Genomic DNA, 24754 nt, shown 5'->3' with positions numbered 1-24754 from the left:
TATGCTGTCTTTTAAGTTTTATGGCTAGTTGTCTTAAAAAACACAATTTATAAACAGTTGACTTCCTGATTGAATAACTTCTACAAAATGCATCGTTGTCATGATAACGGTTAGTCGGTTTCTGGTTTCGGAAAGAAATAAAAATAGAGGAATGAGTTCTAGACTTTAATTCGGTCTACCTTAATGGTTAATGGTATTTGTTGAAGGAAAAAACAAATAATTTAGCGATTCTTCAAATTCTTTTGTATACTTCAAGCAATTAAATGAATATCATCATATTCTTTCTTTGTCATGCCATTAATTTGGTCTACTTTAGCGTTCTACAATAACTGAATACCATCATGTTCTCTACGGGGCATGTCAATAATTTTGTCCTATCTAACTTATTTTTTCTCTTAATTTACTATTTTTCAACTTTAATATTATTTTTACAAAACGAGTGCAGAGAAGTAAATGTGACAGTTAATACGAGACGGATGGAGTATTTATCTATTCTTAGTATCTGTAAAAGCATCCCAGGAGAATGGTAAATTGATAAGTAAAATCTTATAATTATCATATTTTTCTTTTTTTATTGAAAAATCATTTTACAAAGTGAGTATTTGAGAAAATATTATACATTTGCTCATTTTAAAGAGGTATATTTACCTTTGCATCAATAAAGAGGTAAAATCTTATAACTATCAAACTTGCATTCTTTTCATGAAAAATTATTCTCCAATGGGAGGTATTTGAAAAAGTAGTACTCCTATATTTTTATATTTTGGAATGCATCTTGTACTATTTTTTTAAGAAAATAATTTATTTTTCTATTTACTATTTCTCTTTGGAGTTTGTTATTTTTTAGAAGAGTATATTTTCTTTTGAGAAGGGAAATATATGATATAGTACTTTTTCTATATATCTTTTCTTCTTTGAGATGCTCTAATGGCCTATGGGTAGGATATATTAGAAAAGATATTGTATCTAGCTTAAGGTCATCCACAACGCTGTTCTTATACCGTTCCTAAACCGTTCCTTAAACTACTATTTGCGGGCCCCACTGTACTTTTTTACTCCATTCCTTAACTAAGTAACGTAACCTGCAACCCTCCGTTTCTTATCCGTTCCTTAAATTACTATTCATTCAATTTCATTTCTTATTTTTATTTCCAACCCAATTTAATTAAAACAAACACACTTTATTAAAAAACACACAACATTAAAAAAAATTACAACTTAAACTTAAAAAAAATTAAAAAACACACAATTAAAATCCTAAAAAAATAAAAAACACACAATAAAAAACATACAATTAAACGTGGGAAAATAAAAAACTACTCCGCCGGCGAATCACCCCACGAAGGCGGTCGAGGTGGAGGGGGAGTCGGAAGGCCAAGTTGTGCCGTCATATGCACAATTCCGTTCCACCAGGCCACATATTGGGAGTGCGAGAAGCGGGAAGTGTCCGCCATTGTGGCGGTAATGTACGCCACCATAAGTGTGTCCGAGCCTCCCCGCGAGCCCGATCTCGAGGCTAGCTGGCTTGATTCGCCTCGGCCCTTCCTCGCTCTAGCCGCCTTCGCCGCCTTCGTCCCTTGCGGCCGACGGCGCCCACGGCTGGATCCCCCGTATTCGCCGGCCGTACCCCAAAACACCTGCGGTTCACCCTCGCTGGCCTCACCGGTGTCACCAGACGAGTAGTTGCTGCTCGCCGTGTGCTTCGTGCGCTTTGAGGTTGAGCCCGAGTTGGAGCGGACACCGCCGGCCCACCTTTCCTCGTCCTTGACTATCTGCCAAATATCAACAAATTTGAACTGTAGACCGGTGTCCTCGTGGAAGGCGCGCAGAGCCGCCCTCAGAATGTCGGCGCCCGAAGCTCCGCTTTGGTAGTGCGCCGCTTCGGCCGAGTAGATGCCGCGGAATTTTTTGACCTGTACGTCGACTCGGCCAAAGTGAGAACGTAGCATTGTATATTTGCGCTTCCGGGCCCCTTTCGGCTTAGTCTGGTGGTAGACATCACGGACCTTTTCCCAGAAGCACTTGGCGGCTTGTTGATTGCCGACGATGGGATCGTACGAGACGGTGAGCCAGGCGTTGTACACCGCCTTTGTTTCTTCGTTGCTGTACGGATGCCGGCCCAGATCCTCCGGTTCCTCCTCCTGTTCCTCCTCCTCGGCCGCCTCAGACGCAGCCCTAGAGCTTCCACCGCCTCGGCCTCCTCCCTGGGTGGGTTCAACGGGGATATCCTCCCGAATCTGGGACAATCCCTGAGAAGGCCGCGAGTCGGAGGGTCGAGCGTATGCATCCACATCGAAAGTGGGTGGTTGGTACCCACCCGGAGTCAACGAACCGGAACCACCAAGTGTGTTGTACATGGTCTCCCAATCGCCGAACGCGTTGAGATCCCACCCACCGGAGCCGCCACCGCCGTAGTTGCCGTCGCCGGACATTTTGTGAAGAGATTGAATATGAAAATTGGAGAGGAAATGAAGTTGATTTAGGAAGAATAGATGTGTAGTTGTGTGTGAAATGAGGATGAATTAGGAGTATTTATAGAATAAGAAAATAAAAATAAAAATTTTAAAAAAAATTAAAAAACGGTAATATTACCGTTAATTTTTTTATATATATAAAATCGAATTTTTTTAAAAAAAAATAATTATCGCGTCAGCACGTGACGTCGCCCACTCGCGGACCGGCGAGTGGGCGTCACTCACGACGCGGGGAGAGCCACGTCGCCAAAGCGCGTGGCGGCACAGACCGTGCCGTGAGTCGTGCCGCCGGCACCCGGCACCGCGACGAAACCATGCGCCGCAACGCGTTCCGCTGCGCTTTCGTTCCGGAGGAACGGCACGCGGAACGCCGGCGGCCCGCGTTGCTGGTGCTCTAATTTTAACCTTCTTCTCCATACAAAATGTAAATAGGTAAATATTTTTGTACCCCATCTATATTTTTTTTCTATTTATCTTCTTCACTTGAAATTTCACTAGTACTTTTTTTTTATAGTATAGTAATATCTTTTTGAAAATATAAATGAGAAACATAACTTTTCAATTTATTCTTCTCCTTGGAAACGCTCTTGTAGCCAAAACAACTTTTTTAATACATATTTTAAGAAAACCAAGCAAAAGCAAAACTTTAACTAATAATCTCAACTAAACAAACTTTAGCGAATAACTTAAAAAGTTAATATTCTAACTTTGATAATCATCTAGTATTTTATTAAAATGTTGAAAAACTATCTAACGTTTCAACTTTCATTTAAAAATATTTTGCAAAATACTTTTATTAAAAAAGTACTTTTAGATTTTACTTTTTAAATCTTTTTCTGTTTCCAATATATTTATGTTTACACATCCTTTCTATATTCTTTTAAAAAATGAAACTTTATTTAAATAGTTAAAAGATAATTTCTCAGTAAAAATAATACAACGTGTAAAAGTTGAAATAAATTATCTATAACTATAAATCTAAGAACCTTCATTTAAAGTAGTGAAAATCATTTAAATAGTAACATTATTAAATAATCAGAGTTTTTATATACAACGAAATTACTTATCAATAAAAATAAAGATATGATTTTGATTAAGAAAGCATATAAATAAAAAATCAATTGGATTTTAAAACTTAAATTCTCTATAATTAGAATTGGTGATGAGATGACGTATCGTTAACTATTTCTATTTTCTAGTACTAGTACTCAACATTCCCAATATTTCAATAAAAATTACGTAGTAGTAATTTTTTAAAATTTTATTTAGTGGAATCAAAATTTTCACCACATGGCACACGAGTGGTCATAAAGACATTTTGCAGTTTTCGACACAGTCGATGAAAGAAAATTTAAAGCACACAGATTTAGTCATATCAATTTCTTGTTGCCCAATCCAACAATAATCACAAATCTCAGCTAAATCAACGGCTCTAAATAAGCCCCAACCTCTACAAATACACGCACATATTTTTCTCCGCCTTCACTATCCTCTGTCGCACTAGCTAGATCTATTATCTCTCCGAAATGGCCACTATCACAAGCATCAAGGCCCGTCAGATCTTCGACAGCCGTGGCAACCCCACAGTCGAGGTGCGTCCACTACCAACTTCTGCTTAATTTTCTTAATATCTCCACGCTTCTATATTCGTGCCCCTGTTAAAGTAATTCTCCACTTCTAGTCTAGATTAGATTGTTTTTACGATTTTGAATCACCAGACTGTTGGCGATTGCTATAATCAACCTAAACTTTGTACTGTCATGGATCAGTTCTTTTTTGCTTGTTGCTATAATGTTTGGTTGTGTGAACTAACTGTAGGTTGATGTGAAAACATCCAATGGAGTTTTTGCTAGAGCTGCCGTTCCTAGTGGTGCATCCACCGGTGAGATCTGATTCCTTGCGCTTATTTCATATTTCCCCAATCGTTCAAATGGACTCTCACATTGATAGTTTTGATTTATTTATTCGAAGCTGATTTTGTTTTTTAGTAACTTGATGTGGATGATCTGTGTTTTGTGCATCTGTCTGCGACACACTTTATGTTTTTATTGGTTTTAATATATCTTTAAATCTCATCTTAGGAATTTATGAGGCTCTTGAACTGAGGGACGGAGGATCTGACTACCTTGGCAAGGGTGTATTAAAGGTCAGTGTTCGCTGTGTATTTGTCTGCAGATGTGTTTTACTTTTACATGAGAAATCTGATTGCAAGTTTGGAACCTAACTTTTATTATATGGTCCTGATGTGTTTGTTAGGCTGTTAACAATGTCAACAACATCATTGCACCAGCCCTTGTTGGAAAGGTTTGTTTTCCTCGACTAGTTACGCAAGCAAACTGTATCATAAATTTGGTGACATTACTGAAATGATTGGGATTTTCTTCCGTTGTATTTTTCAGGACCCGACTGATCAGACTGCCATTGATAATTACATGGTTCACCAACTTGATGGAACTCAGAACGAGTGGGGTTGGTGCAAGCAAAAGGTAGCCTATTATATTTGTTTAATTGTTGATGTTTTTCCTCTTTCTTTTGGGATATATATTGATTGGAAGATAAACTGTTTTTCTTAAGCTTGGAGCGAATGCTATTCTTGCGGTGTCACTCGCTGTCTGCAAAGCTGGAGCTGCTGTCCTTAATATCCCTCTGTACAAGGTATAAAGGATACCAACTCTCGTTTACTTTTAGAAATTTGTATCAGTTTTTTTTGGAGCCTTTTTTATTCTCTGTTTCTGGCATAATCAAATTGTTGCATCCTTGAATTTTCAACTTCCCAACATTAATATTTTCCTGATTATGGTACTCCTATATTGTCTCTATGTTTAGATAGCTGACATGTTTACTTTCTTCTGTCAGCACATTGCAAACCTAGCTGGCAACAAGAACATGGTGCTCCCTGTTCCTGCTTTCAATGTCATCAATGGTGGATCACATGCTGGAAACAAGCTTGCTATGCAGGCATGTCTATGACCCAAGTTTATATGAATCATCTTACTGCCGTAATCAAATTTTGTCTCAACCAAAATAAAAATTTTCCTGCAGGAGTTCATGATTCTTCCTATTGGAGCTTCATCTTTCAAGGAGGCCATGAAGATGGGTGTTGAAGTCTACCACCATTTGAAGGCAAGTTATATCTCTTGGCTCCTACAACTCTGCTTATCAATCTCTGGAGCTAGTTGTAGTTTTAAAGCCCAATAGCTCTGACTGCCTTGTTTTAGGAAGATCTAGAATAGCAATCACAGTTTGTTTTTTCTTCTTCTTGCATTTAGCGTGTACCAAGAGTCGTTAATTTTGTAACTTAATATCCTTGTCGATTTTTACAATTGTTGTTCCTACAATTGCAATGTCGTCAACCGGTTCATAATATTTGATCCTTTGATTCCAGGCTGTTATTAAGAAGAAATATGGGCAGGATGCCACTAACGTTGGTGATGAGGGTGGTTTTGCTCCCAACATCCAGGTATCATATACTTTGGCCGGCATTTCTCCATTTTCTTGTGTGATAGAATACTTACATGTTCAACATCACTGCTATTTATAGGAGAACAAAGAGGGCCTTGAACTGCTAAAGACTGCTATTGCCAAAGCTGGTTATACTGAACAAGTGAGTTCTTATTTGTGAATTGCCCACTCATGTATTATGTTTCTTCTTTTAGAGAACTTCAACTGTTAAATGGTATTGATGATGCAAATACTGATGCTTCTAGGTTGTTATTGGAATGGATGTTGCTGCATCTGAGTTTTATGGGGAAGACAAGACCTACGACTTGAACTTCAAGGAAGAGGCAAGTTAAACAGCTCTACAATGTCATAGAATTAGAATTTGTGTGTTTACTTTGTTGTGTGAGACATGCTGCCCCATGCTTATACAGCATCAACTGATTGTCTGTAGCTTTTTCTATTCTCATAATTATCGATTTGTCCCTGCAGAACAATAATGGGAAAGATAAGATCTCTGGCGAACAACTCAAGGATCTCTACAAGTCATTTGTGGCTGAGTACCCTATTGTGTCAATTGAAGATCCATTTGACCAGGATGACTGGGAGCACTACGCAAAAATGACCGCAGAATGCGGTACTCAAGTGCAGATTGTGGGAGATGATCTCCTTGTCACCAACCCTAAGGTAATTGGCAATCTGACTTGTACTTTATGTTGCTGGTTTTAAGTACTTAATATAAATTTATATTTCAAATTCTTACTTTGCTGGTTATTAACATCTGCAGAGAGTTGAGAAGGCAATCAAGGAGAAGAGTTGCAATGCCCTTCTTCTCAAGGTATGGCTACGTTTCCTGTGATCATCTAATCAATGGGGACCCTCTTGTGATCTATAGTAATAAATTTATCCACCTTGTTTACCAGGTTAACCAAATTGGATCTGTAACTGAGAGTATTGAAGCTGTAAAAATGTCGAAGCAAGCTGGATGGGGCGTGATGGCCAGCCACCGAAGGTACGATGTTTTTTATGCTTGTATGTATTGTGGTTGAAATCTTATTGTACTTCGTAGATACTCAAAATGTTCCTTTCTTGAGGCAGTGGGGAAACCGAAGACACTTTCATTGCTGATCTGTCAGTTGGATTGTCCACGGTAAAGCTTGTTTTAAACGTATATACCTGCACTTAAATGTAGGATTTAGCTAAAATCTATTTACTTGTTTCGTTTGACAGGGACAAATTAAGACTGGAGCTCCTTGCAGATCAGAACGTCTTGCAAAATACAACCAGGTACGTATCTAATTATTCGGAACCTAAACTTTCTAACTACTCGGTGTCTGTCCTTTTGTGTTTTGATTTCATATCCGGTGACATAAAACTAAGTGGTATAACTTGGGTGCAGCTGTTGAGGATTGAGGAGGAGCTTGGTTCAGAAGCAGTGTACGCTGGAGCCAGCTTCCGCACACCTGTTGCACCCTACTAGACATGTATGGGTTCGATGGAGTGAGGCTTGACTACGGCTAAATAATGTCTCGTAGAGCTTGCTATGTTTTGGGAAATGTAAGATGTTTGAATAAACAAAATTTTTGGTTTTAGACCTTTAGCTAGTCATAAGAACTGAAAATCTGCACAGGGCTGAGGCTGAGGCTGAGGCTGAGGCTGAGGCTGAACATCTAAAATTTCATTTGAAACTCAACTCTCTTCCGGAGTTGGGGAATGCATTGCTTTTAATCTTATGAACTGTACTTTGTTCTTGTTTATTTATTTGTTGTTGGTGTGCTAACGTCTAACAAAGATTAAGAATGTTTTATTCCTTGGATAGTAAAGCGACTAGATTTATTTATGTTATGCCGTAGGCCGATTTAGTGCATTAGAAATTTTGTTTATTTAATTTTGGTAATTACTACTTCCTCTATTTTATAAAAATATAGGTAATTTATAACACAGAAATTAGTTAAAATTGATAAAGTAAGAGAGATGAGGGAAATTGTAGTTAAAGTAGTGTGTGTTAGTGGGTAGTGCACATATTTTGCAATTCCCTTCTTTTATCTTAAACTTAAGAGTTCTTACGTACAAGGGAACAATCTATACATATATAAGAGTTTTGAAAAAATTTAAATTAGTACTACCTCCGTCCCACATTAAGTATCACATTTAGTGTGGGCAATATGGGGGATCTACCAACCAGTAAAAGTGAAATGTGACTCTTATTGTGGGACGGATTGAAATGACAAAATGTGACACTTATTGTGGGACAGAGGTAATATTTAAAAATAAAATATCAATAAATATGTAATTAATACCCTAAACAGTAAGCTCACTAATAATCCATACTCCTCAATTTTAATTTTACTCCTTTATCATACTCCATCGAACTGCTTTTCTTTTAATTTTACTCCTTTATCACACTCCATCGAACTGCTTTTCATGAAATATAAAAGGAATCACAAATTAAAAATTTGAAATAGTATAAATTTTCTACTCATGCATAAATATCAGTAACGAAAGGTGATCATGGGGAGCCCTTTGGCTTTGCACTTCTTATAACTTTCATTATCTTAATTTTATTGTTTATGGTGTTTTAATTTCAAGCCTTTCTATATTCTCATTTTGTTCCTACAAAAGACATGGAGTTGCATATGGATTACACACGCTTCACACGCTTAATGTGTTAACGAATACTATTATAGTCCACACTAATAGTTTTGTTCATACCTATGGTATCGTGCGAATTTTAAGTCATTCTTTCACAATGCAAATTTTATTGTTTAGAGTTTAGCCTTAAATCTGTGGTATGTCAGAATGATTTATAAGCTCAATTTGCAAACACGATGCGAATTTCAAGTCATTCTAACAAAGAATGTTTTCGGCTTGTATCAGCAGAATTTAGTTCCTACTTTCGTCTCTGGCTGCAAAGGACTTGTATCGTCACTCTGCATTAAATCAATTTAACGTTACTTAATTAACTAAGCAAATGTACGTTTTAATAATATTTTGGATGAATGTAGAAATTGTAATATATATAGACTACAAAAAATCCTTATATATTCATGCTAGTACAATCTTGATAAGAAAGAACGAGTCATTTTCGTGGAAACGGGATTCGATCCCAAATTGCCACTGCAAAAATATGAAATATCACATATAAAGAAAAGAAAAAGAAAAAATTAAATAATCTCTGAAAAAATTATAGTGAATTAGGAGAAAACTATCTACTGTGACACATATAAAGAAGGACATCAGAACATCTCAAAGGGTTATGTTGTAAAACAAGAATCAAAGTTAATTATGGATAACTAAGTTCAATTTAAAGTGTTAATCAACCTCTAATAATCATTAATTAAGAAACTTCAATCTATATTTACCATAAAGAGAATGAAATGAAGAAGAGTCAAGACGAGCTAGGGGCGTTTGAACAAGAAGAGATTGTTGTATGAAGAATAGTCAAGATGAGCCGGGGCCATTTTTGCAACTATTATTTCCAATTTTGTTCCCACAAACAGCATTGCATGCATTCTTATAAACATAATACTACAATATTAGTACTTGTCATCATTTCTATTCCAAAAATAAAAAATTTCTTTTTAGAAAATAAAAAATATACTCACGAATAGAGGTAGAAATGGATAAATAGATAAAATTAAAGATATATAAAGACAAATAGATAAAATTAAATAGAAGTAATACTCATTTAAATTATAAATACTAGTAGTAATAATGTATTGAACTTACCAACTAGATTATCAAAAAGGAATATGACCACCACCGTACACATGATTGGGCTGTTCATAAATAAATAAAATATTATTGTAGTGAAAAATTAAAATGGAAATTGAGTACATATTTTTTAATGGTGATTAATTATTATTCCTATGATTTACTCCACTTACTTTATGCCGAAGACATCCTACAATCAAATTTAGGTAAATCGTATGCATTTATTAACTACTCTATTACATAATCACGAAAAGAATCTCGTACGGTAAATAAATATAAACCTAACTTGTCGCATAGTGAAGTAGTGATCTTTTGTCATAGACGACAAGAATTGTCGGAAAAAATATCTTTGCCACATACCAAAAAGAAAATATGAGATCATAATTAATTTCTACATATAAAATTAAATTAAATTAAAATTAAAAAATTAAAAAACGTTGCATATACTTACAATCCATAGGTAAGTAGAATCTGTAGCAAAACTACTCGTAAGTAGGGCTGAGGAAAAATATCGAAAAAATGATATATCGCTCGTATCGTATTGAAAAATATCGAAAAATTATCGAATTTTCGATACGATACGATACCGTATCGTAAGTTTTCGATACGATAACGATATGAATTTCCTTATATCGCGATATATCGTTTTATATCGAATATACGATATATATCGATATTTTCGATATATCGTTTTATATCGAATATACGATATATATCGAAACATATTGAAATTCAATACATATTAAAATTTAAAATTATAAATATATATAAATCCATTTAACTGTACTTGGTTGTGTTGTATTTTGATTATGGAGATAAGAACACTATTAATTTTATTGTGTTGAAGTTTTATTAATTTTGTGTGGATTTTAAGTTTTGAAATTATAATTTTCGATATACAGGTATTCGATACGATATCGATACGATAACGATATTGATATTATCCATATCGAAAGTTCGATATATCGAAACTTTCGATACGATAACGATATGAAATTCTTTCATATCGATCTTTTCGATACGATATACGATACAACGTGTTCTATAAGATATCTCGTATCGACCCACCCCTACTCGTAAGTCTCTCTGGAACTATAGCTCAAGTTTCCTTTCCCCAACTATTCTAATGACTATTACTATAAAAAAATTTCTTATATACTCATGATATTACAATCCTGATAACAAAGACCCCATCACATGGGTCGAGCATGCAGTTTTGAATCTCATATTGCCGCTGCAAAAATATGAAATATTATTATTTCTATTATAATTTGTCGTGAGAAAAGAAAATATAGTGAATTAGGAGAAGATTGCGTACTATGACCCATATGGAGAAGGATATATCAAAGGTGTTATGTCGTAAAACCAGAATCAAAGTTAATTATAGATAACTAAGTTCAGTTTAAAGTGTTAATCAACCCCTAATAATCATTAATTAAGAAACTTCAAGCTATAGTGATGCAGTTCTAGAAGTAGACGTCGGTGACGCTGAAAACACGCCAAAATATTATATGTCGGAATGACTTGAAATTCGCACGGTGCTTAGAAATTCGCATTATGCTTGAGAATCGAGCTTAGAAATTCGTCAATGAAATGAACGATTGATTTTGGCCATATGACATCCACACATGATTTTTTCGACTTCCAAATACAATTTCACCAAAAAATCATTATGGAAAAATTGAGAACAAATCCAAACTTCATGGTTTTACTGGATAATTTTTGATGCACTTTTTATTAACATTAAAAATACCTGCAAGTATATATGGTAAGAATAGTATAGCTAAAAGTCAGTACCGGATATCGAACACATGGAAAGCAATCACAAATTGGCTATCATCTACTAAGCTTCTTTCACTATTTGGAAAACCAAGTTGAATTTTTGAAAATAAAAAGCGGAATGAAACAACTTTTTGCAAATAAAACACGGAGACAAATATATGAGATAAGGGAATTTCATGGATGTGCGTTCACAGTTATGGTTATACAAATTCCAACTACAATACTCTAGCACAGTTCTTACTTCAGTAGGACGAGTCGCCTAAGTTATGCTCATGCGATACAAACGTTGATTACTTCACTAGGGTTGTCAATCCTAGATTCGTAACTCCTAAAAGCTGCTAAGACCCTTGAAAAGTCTCTACTCTCAATTAACAGTGTCGTTTTAAGAGAAGCAAATTGTAGTGTCTACTAAGCAGATCTAACTCGCCAACCTCCTCTCACGATTATGTAGCAAGTTATATTAAATCATCATAGAATGTGTCACTCAAGCGTGAAACAAATCCAACACTTAGAAAAGAAACGAAGTAAGAACAAAACGGATGTTAAATAGAAAATGAATTGTATAACCAAAGTCGTTACTAACACATCCCTATAATTCTATGAATTTAGTTACACGTGATGTAATAAGCTAAAGGCATAGTTCTTAGGGAAAACAATGAAAACATAAAGACTAAAGCAAATAAAACTCAAATGTTGAATCCTTTTAGCCTTGATCTTCTCTTGATTCCTTCTTCAAACCCTTGCACTTTGATGATCAAAGAAGAACTCTCAAAATATATGCTCTAGAATTATGTAGCAGAAAGAAGATCTTTGTTGAAGAGATTTGAGGGGGTATTTATAGCCATATTTTCGTCCATCACCAATTAAGGCAAAAAGTGGTTAAGTATGGTAAATCTTGGAGAGAAAGTAGGTAAATCTGTGCGCCGCATTTTCCCAGCGGGCCGCTGCACCTTGGCCAACGGTCGCTATGCGTTGATCCGTAGCTTCTGCCTCTCGAACAGCGGTCGCTGCACATTGTTTCAGCGGCCACTGCCAATCATCCCGTAGCTTCTTGATCGTTCGGAGCGGTCGATGCGCACACCCCAGCGGTCGCTGGGCGTGTTCGTTTTTTCAGCACAACTTTCCTGGAGCGAACCGATACTGGCTCAGCGGTCGGTGGTCGCTGGCGGTGTTGCAGCGGACCGCCGGACATCTCGAAAGCTCCAGATTTTCAACTTCGACTTTTAGCTATCTTTTTAGGCTCAAATATGCACATTTCTCACAAAACACGTCAAAATATCAAAATAGATAAAATATGCAAATAAATTACGTGTAATGGAACTTTGACCCTCAAAACAGACAAAAAGGTGGCCTTAAAACAGTATAAAATCCGAGCTTATCAATTTTTAAAGTTGCGAAACTAATCAAATTTCACTAAACTTCATAGTTTTTTGCCGATTTTCCCAATAATTAATTTACAACTTATAAGAGTAAAGGTCAAAATTGGTCATAAACATATAGACAGAACACGAATTTGGTCCAAAACATTCACTTTTTGAAAATCGGGTCCAAAACGTTTGAAATCGTTATCGAAGTGGTCCTAAACATTTAAAATTGTTGTCGAAGTGGTCCTTTTCCGTCAAAAACTAACGGTCAACGCCTAATTAATATTTTTAACTTAACTAATATACTAATGCATAATTAACTAAACAAAATTAAATATAAAATTAATAAAATGTTAAGAAATTCTAAAATCGACTATTTCTCCCTCTTTTTCCTTCTCTTCCATCTCTCTTTTCTTCTCTCCGGTGGTCAACGTCGTCGCGCCTTTCTCTCTCTGCTCGCTCCTCCACAAATCGTCGTCATCGTGTGTTTCTCCGCATTGTTGCTGTCTGAGATCAAAACCGTCACCGTCCACCATTGTTGTCGCCATCAACCCCCATTCCTTTCCTTTCGGTCCTCCTCATCTGTAACACCTCTTACCCGGTAGGTAAACCCACCGAATACGTGATGTCACGTTTCAGTATCGACAACCTGTACTGAAATTTTCCTATTTTCTTTTTAGCTTAAAAATCACAATTAAAATCTATTACATTTAAAAACTTAACATTTATACAGCGGAAGATCAAAGATTGAACTATTATACAACATGCCACGAACTTTTAACCATGTTGACCACCAGTGACCCGCCAAAAATTGCAAAGCTGCGCAACCACACTGACATACTATCAATTCTAACCTGCAAGGGGGGTCAACGAGATATTATCTGGAAAACACGGTGAACGTATAGATGTTGTAATAAAGTGATGTGTGGTAATACAAGAAAAGAATGATGATATATGATATCTTAAGAAATGACAACATGTGGAAGGTGATATGGAAATTAATATGTGTTGACGAGTAAAAGATTAATATAGTAAATTATGAAAGTGGGAAGTGCTAAGAATGAATGGTTATAAGTAAAAGATAAATAATGTAAAAGTCTCAATATAGTTTAGATTAGAGAATTGATTTTCATAATTTGGATATATCTACTGAGCTGTCCAAAATGGATCAAATGTGAGCCGTTTTTATTTGTGAGATACCGAATAATTCAAAAAATAATGTTTTAGACCAAAATCAAAAAATCGCAATATATAAGGACCAAAATTGGCCTTTAGTATAAAGTTAAATTATGTCTGACTATATATCTAACTTAAGCAGAAATTTATTATTAATTTTGATATAATAAATGTATTGAAGAACGTCAGTTATGTTTAAATTTTGACACGGCAAGAATTGCTTAGTAATGATAACCATTACTATTAACTTAGATATTTTCAATTTAATAGTGAAATTTTAAAAATCCTCTTCAATCAATGACAGTCGCTTACTACAAATACACTGACAAATATAATATCGGTAAATTAATGGATGTTTTTATTTTGATACAAAAATTAAAAAGATATCTAATAGAAATGAGATTCCTGAGTTTTGTTGTACCATATAAAATACTAATATTACCGTAAATTAATAAATTTGTCAAAAATTTAAATACATTTTCAATGACTTTTTTATTTATGGGATTAATTAAATATGTACACTAATTCTAGAAGATGAAAGAAATGCTATATGGAATCATGAAAAATGAAATCACGCACTCTAGAAGATGAACAAATACTACATGGAAATGCTAAAAAACAAATGTTGTACAATACATTATGGCTAACAAACTGTTGCCCAAGAACAAGGCATCCACACGGTTCAAAAACCGCCGATTTCGGTTCGGAACCGTCAGTTCACGGTACGAAAATTTCTTGAACCTGAACCGGCCCGGATAGATTTTTGGCGGTTCCGGTTCCTGAGGCGGTTCAGGGCCGGTTCGGCGGTTCGTTATTTTTTTTTGTCTTTTTAGTCTTATTTATCTATGAAATGTGTGTAAATAAAATTCAAACAATAAGGATGAAAAGTGCAATTTTATTGATATAAATTTAAACGAGACTACAAGTTACAACAATTATAATTTTCAAAAGACTTGAAGTCTTAAACAATAAATTTAAATATTTGTTGCTTTTTAATTGTCTATTTTTATCATTATTATACAAATTATATTAAATGTTACTTTTTGCACATTTTAATCAATACATTGAGAAAAATGAGCAACATACCTATATTTAAATCCAATTATTTGAACACGTCCACATTCTATAAATGTACAAATTATGAGCAACATGCAACATTCAAATTTAATTAAACTATTCTAATTAAACTATTCTAGTTGATGTTATTATTATCTATAAATTTATCTTAGAAAAAGAATTATTATAAAAATAAAGATAAAAATAATAAATAATAAAATGTAAAAATAAAGAAAGTTTTGTCTTCTACATTGGAAAAAGATTAATGAATGATCTAAACATGTAGTTATAAAGAAAATATTTAATATATTTTGTCCCACATCGAAAGTGAAACATAAAATATTCAAGGATGTCTCTATAAAAGAGAAACAACCAAGAATGGAATCTTAGAATTCAGAGGCCCAACAAATAAATATGAGCTATTATGAAATTCTTGTATATATTTATTTGTGAAAAGTGATTTTTAAATATAAAAATTAATTTTTACAAATAATAAATAATTTTTTTCTAATTTTATTTGAACTGCCGATTCTGGTTTCTGAAAATTGTGAACCTGAACCGAACCGTCCAGTGGTTCGAACTGCCGGCGCCGGTTCCGATTCCGGGTTACAAACCAGCGGTTAACCATCGGTTCGGTTTGTGCAAGCCTACCCAAGAACCTACACTAATTCTAGGATTATTTGTAAATCCTAGATGGGGACGCCTCATTCTCTATTCATCCACCCTCCTCAAATCATTGACTGAAGGCATCTAATACGGCTATTATTATTATTATAATTATTTAGTTAGTTAATTATGGATTTTCATATCTTTTTCATATCTATTGTCTTGCTCATTAAGTTAGTATCCACTATTATAAATAGTGGACATTGTTAGTCATTTTGATCATTCAAGAAATATCAATTATCCTTTTATTTTATTTTCTCTTACTCTCTTTCCTTTCAAACGTGCAAAACGCACAAAACCCTAATTTTGATGCCGGATTGATCGACGGGCAAAAGCTCCCGCGACGTTAGATGCAAAATCTACGAGTTAAGGAACTTCATCCTTAACAATTGGTGCTTTCATTGAGAGCTCTTCCACCGAATCGTTGTCTACATGTCGTACGGCTACACCAGATATCAACTCCAGCAGGCGGATTACCACCCATGGCAGCCCGTAGCTCAACCCCTGCTCCATCCGATCAGAGCGTTAGATCAACAACCATCATATCCATATCCACAGGATGGGAGACTCCACCCACAACACCATCCCTACCAAGCCCGTCAACCCACTTCCTGGGACCCGCCATGGCTGCGCCAGGAGACTGCGTGTCAGCAACCATCGTCCTACGAGACAGATTTGTACTCGCCACTACCGCCCTCTTGTTGGGACCCGCCAAGGTTGTGCACGCAGCAGGGATACTCTCAGCCTTATCAACCGCCTCAGCAGCCACACCACACCGCGCTCAGACAACTCACTAGCTGGGATCCACCTGCCTACTGGGAGACAACGGGACAACGCCCCTTCCACGAGGTCTCGGCATACGATCATCCGCTGCCCCCAACCATAACTCAGGATGGAATCAACCCACGCCACAACCACCTTGTCCAACCACCAACACGGCACATCCGACTCTCGCACAACTTCAACAATTGTTGGAAGCGTTCTACAGGATGGAGTCTCGCCTTATTGCAGCCGACCGACGAATCGACAACATGCTTCCTCCTGAGCTGCCTGAACCTGCGCAACCCTACGGCTCCCAAATTTTCGGGTTTGGGGACCTCATTCAAAACCTCCTCCATCAGGAAATAGCAAGGCTTCGTCGGGACCGTCGGGTTTAGCCCCCTACGACTCATTGGCCCCGCCGCAGCAGTTGAGTACAACACCACCACCCTTTGCGCTGCTTCCCGATACTGCCCTCGAGCCGCCGCCACCGCCGCCGTTGATTCTTGATTGTGATCGAGTTGAGGAAGGCTTTGCTGATTCTACCAAGAAGATTCCCAATTCTTCAGCTGGCTTTGGTAGAGTTGAAAAGGTTGAGAAGATGGAGAAGTCCAGTTCGGATTCCGCGCGCAAAGAGAAACCTGTTCAAGGTTGCGTAGAGATTGAGTGCTCGCGACGATTGAATGCTTCTCGAATCAAGATTGTCCAAGCCCAGATTGATTTGGGTGATTCCATTGTGGACAACTCATCGCTGAAATTATTGAGTAATTCATCTCATGTCAGGGTTGTCGCAAGTATGAATCATCGATCAACATCGCTCGACGCCGATGCCCGATTGATTCCTCCGCAAAATGGCACTCTATGCTTGAGCATTCATGGACGCATTGATGCAGAGAGACGCTCAACTATTCGGTGTATGTTTGACCCAGGAGGATTCCTCAACACTCATCGTTGCTTCATGGTGCCCACCTTGAGGACAAGGTGGATTTCAACCGCGGGGGAGTTGATACGGCTATTATAATTAACTCCCCCACGGTTGAAATCCACCTTGTCCCCAAGGTGGGCACCATGAAGCAACAATGAGTGTCGAGGAATCCTCCTGGGTCAAACATACACCAAATAGTTGAGTGTCTCCCTGCATCATCTCCATCAAAAATCACAGAGGGATGACCCTTATGGACATGATAATTTAGTTCTAAAATCTTGTGAATGCGTCCATGAGTGCTCAAGCATAGAGTGTCAATTTGCGGAGGAATCAACCGGGCATCGGCATCGAGTGGTGTTAATCGATGAGTCATATTTGCAACATTCGTAACATGTGATGAATCACTCAATAATTCCATTGATGCGTTGTACCTCATGGAATTACCCAAATCAACCTTAGCTTGAAGAACCTTGATTGGAAAATTATTCAGTTGCATCGAGCACTCTAACTGCCCTTGAACTTGTTCCTCCTCGCGCTTGTGATCCTGATTGGGTTTCGTCTCCTTCTCAGCCTTTTCAACTCCACAAAAACTAGCAGAAGAATCAAGAATCTTCTCGGCGGAATAATCAAATCCATCCTCAATGGATCCATCCTCCCCGTCTATCACCTCATTCGGAGGCAATTCTTCTATCCGAACCTCTTCCGTGATCGGCATCTCTACGTCACTGGAATCAGAGATATGTTCAGCGAAAATCTGAAATTGGGCATGTTGCGGTGGACGTGGCAAATGTTGGATTTCAACAAACCCATTGGCAGGGGTTGAGATCGGGACAGCAGCAGTGGGCAGCGGCGTGGCTGTCGGTGGACACCAGCAGGACGGTGAGTGTTGCGGGGTGGTTGTGGCCAGTCGAGTGAGGGCTTCCTGGTGCAGCACTGCTGTCCAACGGGCTGGTAGTTTTGGTGGGGTAGGTTTGCGGCGGCTCCAACTGTCAGCGGTGGTTGTTGATAGTCGATGGGCTGGTGGCCGTGGTGCAATTGGTCTCTGTCCGGCTTGCATGGAGGCAGCGGTGGATTCTGAGGTCCGTCATAAGGACTTCGCAGCAGCGCGTACGAATTCATGTAGGTGTAGGGCGGCTGCAGGGCTGCGGGAGGGTTAAACTGGTGGCGATAAAGCTCGAGATCATACGCCGACACAAGACCATAGGTTGGGACTTGCTGGTTGGGACGAGGCTGGACGTAGTTCCACGACTGTCCGTTAGGTGGGTTTGGTGGGGGTCGCAGCAGTGGGCGGCTGATTGGAGGCGGCGACTGGTAGCAGGTGATCTGGAATTGCTGCTGTGCGACGGTGTACAGCGGGGGGCCATCCGGTGGGTCCGGTTCGGGTTGCAACGGAGGGAGCGTTGCTGCTACCCTGCGGTTATGCTCTACCAATCGGGTCTCAAGTCGGGCGAGACGAGCGTGGATATACTCCCACGTTGCTGCTGTTGAATTCAGTTGCAAGCCTTTGGATGCTTGCGATATCTCTGGCCATGAATGAAGATTGACTTCGGCCATGAGTTCGAGAATGAAAGCACCACTTGTTAAGGATGAAGTTCCTTAACTCGTAGATTTTGCGTCGAACGTCGCGGGAGCTTTTGCCCGTCGATCAATCCGGCATCAAAATTAGGATTTTGTGCGTTTTGCACGTTTGAAAGGAAAGAGAGTAAAAGAAAATAAAATAAAAGGATAATTGATATTTCTTGAATGATCAAAATGACTAGAAATGTCCACTATTTATAATAGTAGATACTAACTTAATGAGTAAGACAAAAGATACGAAAAAGATATGTAAATCTATAATTAACTAACTAAATAATAATAATAATAATAATAATATTAATAATAATAATAATAGCCGTATCAGCATCTCATTTTCCACTATCTACACTGTCATCCACCACCACGCTTCTGGAATTTGAATGAAGAAAAATATCGGGTGGAGTATTTATACAGAGATCTGTTTAGATAAATTGTTGCAATAAAATGGGCCTGTTGGAATTCTTTATTTAGAAGAGTCCACAACTGCAAATGTTAATATTGGAGCTGGACCAGTGTATGAGAGTATGATCGATAGAATTATAAAATCTGATTCTGTTGGTAGATTGTGATGGCTCAAGCACCAAGTTCGGCAAGTTCGGCAAGTTCGGCAAGCTCGTCAAGTTCGGCAAGTTCGGCAAGCTCGTCAAGCTCGTCAAGCTCGGCAAGCTCGGCAAGCTCGTCAAGCTCGGCAGCTCGGCAGCTCGGCAGCTCGGCTGTTATGACAACTCGTTTCCGGCAACCGTTAGATCTGTTTGTTAGTCAAGTTTTAATCCTAGCCGTAGGATTGAAACTAGCCGTTAGTTTCTGTTAAATAGCTTTTTTCATTAGTTAGTTTTACATACTGTAGCTCATTCTCTCGCTCTCGTTTTTCTCATTCCAGTGAATAAAATTTTCTTTACAATTTCATTCCAATCTTCAACCGATTGTTCTTGCTACTCAAATCGTTCCTCAATTGTTTACAAATTGGCGCCGTCTGTGGGAATCGGGAGGCGCGATTGATTTCTGATTTGTTCTTTCGGTGGTGAGATTGGAGGGTGTTATGGCTTCTAGGTTTGAGGCCGAGAAATTCACGGGTAGGAATGATTTCGGCTTATGGCGGATGAAGATGCGGGCTATGCTGATTCATCAAGGCCTTGCTTCGGCGTTGGAGGCGGGCGGAAAGCAGGATAAGTCGGAGGAAGGGGAGAAGGTGGATCTTGACGAAAAGGAGATCCTTAAACGAGCTGAGATCGAGGCGAAAGCTCATAGTGCAATTGTGCTATGCCTCGGGGATAAAGTTCTTCGAGAGGTTGCAAAAGAAAAGACTGCAGCCGGAATAATCGCGAAGCTCGAAGACTTGTACATGGCTAAGTCCTTGGCCAATAGGCTGCTCATGAAGCAGCGGTTATACTCCTATCGATTCTTGGATGATAAAGGGATATTGGAGCAACTTGAGGACTTCAATAAGGCGGTCGATGATCTTGAAAATATCGACGCCTCGATAGGGGATGAAGATAAGGCAATATTACTTTTGAATGCTCTGCCGAAGTCATTTGATCAGCTACGAGATGCTATATTGTATGGCCGAGAGGGTACTATCACCCTTGTTGAAGTTCAGTCGGCCATAAGAGCAAAAGAAATTCAGAAGTCAGGCTCTAAGAATCCAGAGGCTATGGCTGAGAGCCTAAATGTCAAGAAGTTCAAGGGAGTCAAGAGGTTTCAGAAGCCGAGCCAAGAAAATCAGAAAACTCCATCAAATGATCAAAAGGAAACCCGCTCATGTCATTGGTGCAAGAAACCGGGTCACCTCAAAAAGGATTGCTTCGCATGGAAAAGAAGGCAAGCAAATGGTGGTGGAAACCGTGTTCCATCCACTGACTGTGTTGAGGAAACTGATGTGCCAGAAATTCTGAATGTGATGGAGGGTGGTCTGGGAGGATCTTGGATCATGGACTCGGGGTGTAGTCTGCATATGAGTCCGAATCTTGGCTGGTTTGAGGAGATCCAAGAGATGACTGGATCGGTTATATTGGGCAACAACCAAGTTTGTACCATCCAAGGTATAGGCAAGATCAGGCTGAGAATGCAAGATGGATCTGTGAAGATTATAAGTGAAGTGAGATATATACCTGATATCAAGAGGAATCTCATTTCACTTGGGCTTCTTGAACGCAAGGGATATACATTCTGCTCTACTGGGGGAAAAATGACAGTTTCCAAGGATCAAAGAGTGGTGATGGAAGCTGAAAGGAGGGGAAGCTTGTACTATCTACTGGCTAGTGTTGAGATCCCTACTGCACAGGCAAATATTGTGAAGGCTGATGACTTCAAAATCTGGCATATGCGGCTTGCTCATGCAGCTGAGGGAAGCATTAAGGAGCTGGCCAAGAAGGGGATTATACAAAGTTCTGGGCAGATGGACACTACTCCATGTGAGGAATGCATTTTGGGTAAGTCCAAGAAACAACCCTATCCCAAAGGCAAGCACACTTCCACATCCACTCTTGATTATGCCCATAGTGACTTGTGGGGTCCCGCATCTGTGGTGTCAGTAGGTGGAGGGAAGTATTATATGAGTATCATAGATGACTACTCTAGAAAAATGTGGATATACATTTTGAGAGAGAAATCAGAGGCTTTTAGTAAGTTCAAGCAATGGTGCCTGGAAGTGGAGAAGGAGAAGTCAGTGGTTCTTAAATGTTTGAGGACTGATAACGGCTTGGAGTATCTCTCCAAAGAGTTTGATAACTTTTGTAAGGAGAGGGGAATTAAAAGGCACCGGACTGTACCTCTGAATCCTCAGCAGAATGGCATAGCAGAAAGGGCAAATAGAACCATATTAGAGAGGGTGAGGTGTATGCTCCTCTCATCTGGACTTGAGAAGAAGTTTTGGGCCGAGGCTGCATCCACGGCTGTGAAACTTATCAACAAATGTCCCTCATCAAGTATAGAGGGAGACACACCTGATTTTAGATGGTATGGCAGCCATGGAGATTACACCACATTGAGAGTGTTTGGCTGCAAGGCATATGCTCATCTCAAACAAGGGAAGTTGGATGCTCGGGCTATTAGGTGTGTGATGTTGGGATATCAACCTGGGGTGAAGGGATATCGTTTGTGGTGTGTAGAGCCAGGGAATCACAAGATTGTGATTAGTAGAGATGTTGTATTCTCTGAAACTGAAATGCCTTTTCTGGATAAGAACAAAGTGATAGTTGAGAAGCCTGATTCTGTGACTGATTCTGTTGATAAAGCTGACTTTGAGGTGGAGCATGGGAGGCATGAGAAACATGGGGAAAGTGAAGAAGTCACTGAGCCTCAGAGTGCTCAGAATGAGACACAAACACAGCCTCAAGATAATCTGGAAAACTACCAGCTGGCTAGGGATCGAGTCAGAAGAAAGATCAAGCTGCCATCAAGATTTGATGATTCTGAGATGCTATTTTATGCATTATGTGTGGCTGAAGATGTTGAGTATATAGAGCCATCCTCATATAAGGAAGCAATGGAGAGCAAAGAATGGGAAAAGTGGATGAAAGCAATGGTGGATGAAATTGATTCTCTACTGAAAAATGGCACTTGGATATTGGTTGAGAAACCTGATGGAAGGAAGGTTATCAGCTGTAAATGGATATTCAAAAAGAAGCTGGAAGGTGCTGAGGGTGATCAGATCAGATTTAAAGCCCGGTTAGTGGCTAGAGGATTCACTCAAGAGCATGGAGTTGATTTCAATGAGGTCTTCTCACCGGTTGTAAAGCATTCTTCCATTCGAATGTTGCTGGCTTTGGTTGCTAAGTTGGATCTGGAATTGGAGCAGCTTGATGTGAAAACGGCCTTCTTACATGGAGGACTAGAGGAAACAATCTACATGGCCCAGCCTGAGGGCTTCATCAAACCAGGGAATGAAAATAAAGTATGCTTGCTGAAAAGAAGTATATATGGTTTGAAGCAGGCTAGTAGACAGTGGAATAAGACTTTTGATGATTATATGATCAAGATTGGTTTTCAGAGATCAAGTTATGACTCCTGTGTATATGTCAGAAAAGGGGGCATACATCCTACATATCTTCTACTTTATGTAGATGACATGCTTGTTGCTGGAGCTAGCGGGAAGGCAGTGCAAGAAGTGAAGGATGAACTCAATGCTGCGTTTGAAATGAAAGACCTCGGGCCAGCAAGGAGAATCTTAGGCATGAACATTATCAGAGATAGAGCTAAAAGGCAATTGTGGCTCACACAATCTGATTATATATCAAAGTTGCTGAGAAGGTTCAAGGTGGAGAATATGAAGGCAGTGGCTACTCCACTAGCAATGCACTTCAAGCTCAAGGCTGATCAGAGGCCCAACAGTGAGGCTGAGTCCAGAGAAATGATGAAGATACCCTATGCTAATATAGTAGGGAGCATTATGTATGCTATGATCAGCACCAGAGCAGATATAGCACAAGCCACAAGTGTTGTCAGCCGGTTTATGGCAAATCATGGAAGAGAACATTGGATTGCTCTCAAATGGTTGATGAGGTATCTAAGGGGTGCTGGGGATGTAGGCATTCTATATGGAGTGAATGATGGAGGTGGAGCTGATGCTATTGTGGGATATTGTGACTCGGACTTTGCTGGGAACTTAGACAACAGAAAGTCTCAGTCGGCATACATATTCACAATGTTTGGGTCTGCTATTAGCTGGAAATCAAGTCTCCAAAGTGTGGTGGCACTTTCCACAACGGAAGCAGAATTTATCTCACTTGCTGCTGCAATCAAAGAGAGTTTCTGGTTGAAAGGAATGTTGTCTGATCTTGGGATTGAGCAAGGGGCGATAGCAGTTGGCTGTGACAATAATAGTGCCCTATTTCTGGCCAAGCATCAAGCTTATCACGAGAGATCAAAGCACATTGATGTGCGGTATCACTTCATCAGGGAGGAGATTGAAAGAGGCAATGTGAAAGTCTTCAAAGTTCATACTTCAGAGAACCCGGCAGACATGTTGACTAAACCATTGCCTAAGGAAAAGTTTCTGCTATGTTTGAAACTAGTGGGACTGGAAAGGAAGAGTTTGGTTGGTGATTGAGCAATCAAGGTGGAGTTTGTTGGTAGATTGTGATGGCTCAAGCACCAAGTTCGGCAAGTTCGGCAAGTTCGGCAAGCTCGTCAAGCTCGTCAAGCTCGTCAAGTTCGGCAAGTTCGGCAAGCTCGTCAAGCTCGTCAAGCTCGGCAAGCTCGGCAAGCTCGTCAAGCTCGTCAAGCTCGGCAGCTCGGCAGCTCGGCAGCTCGGCTGTTATGACAACTCGTTTCCGGCAGCCGTTAGATCTGTTTGTTAGTCAAGTTTTAATCCTAGCCGTAGGATTGAAACTAGCCGTTAGTTTCTGTTAAATAGCTTTTTTCATTAGTTAGTTTTACATACTGTAGCTCATTCTCTCGCTCTCGTTTTTCTCATTCCAGTGAATAAAATTTTCTTTACAATTTCATTCCAATCTTCAACCGATTGTTCTTGCTACTCAAATCGTTCCTCAATTGTTTACAGATTCCTAATTAAATTACTTAACTGCCACCTAATAATAAGATGGGATAAAACAATAAATTAATATTGGAAATATAATGCAAAGTAATAAAATTTTGCTAAAGAAATTTATAAACATGAAAAAAGAATACGCTGGAATTATAGTGATTTTACAATAAAAAGGTTGTAAAAATGAAGGAACAAGAAAATAAATATTGCAATGATATAAGTATTTTAAAATAATAAGAGAAATTTCTAAAAATGGAAAAGAATACTATATAGTAATTATATAAATATTTTAAAACTAAGTCGAACCCATGCGCACTGCACTTTAAGTCATCGCCCT

The 24754-nt window shown here is 38.7% G+C and overlaps 1 protein-coding gene across 1 annotated transcript; it reads left to right on the top strand.

The window, feature by feature from the left end:
- The first annotated feature begins 3907 nt into the window (after positions 1–3907).
- LOC121748028 (bifunctional enolase 2/transcriptional activator-like) lies at positions 3908–7669 on the top strand. Its single transcript, XM_042142244.1, has 17 exons — positions 3908–4066; positions 4293–4356; positions 4556–4620; positions 4731–4778; positions 4874–4960; positions 5049–5129; positions 5331–5432; positions 5517–5597; positions 5860–5934; positions 6016–6078; positions 6182–6259; positions 6405–6599; positions 6700–6750; positions 6836–6924; positions 7011–7062; positions 7143–7199; positions 7312–7669. The coding sequence occupies exons 1-17, from the start codon at positions 4001–4003 to the stop codon at positions 7390–7392; spliced, it is 1335 nt and encodes a 444-aa protein (XP_041998178.1). The 5' UTR covers positions 3908–4000; the 3' UTR covers positions 7393–7669.
- The last annotated feature ends 17085 nt before the right edge of the window (positions 7670–24754 follow it).

This window comes from Salvia splendens, chromosome 1 (genome assembly GCF_004379255.2).
Source record: "Salvia splendens isolate huo1 chromosome 1, SspV2, whole genome shotgun sequence".
Taxonomy (NCBI): Eukaryota; Viridiplantae; Streptophyta; class Magnoliopsida; order Lamiales; family Lamiaceae; genus Salvia; species Salvia splendens.
This window is presented reverse-complemented; position numbering and strand designations above follow the sequence as displayed.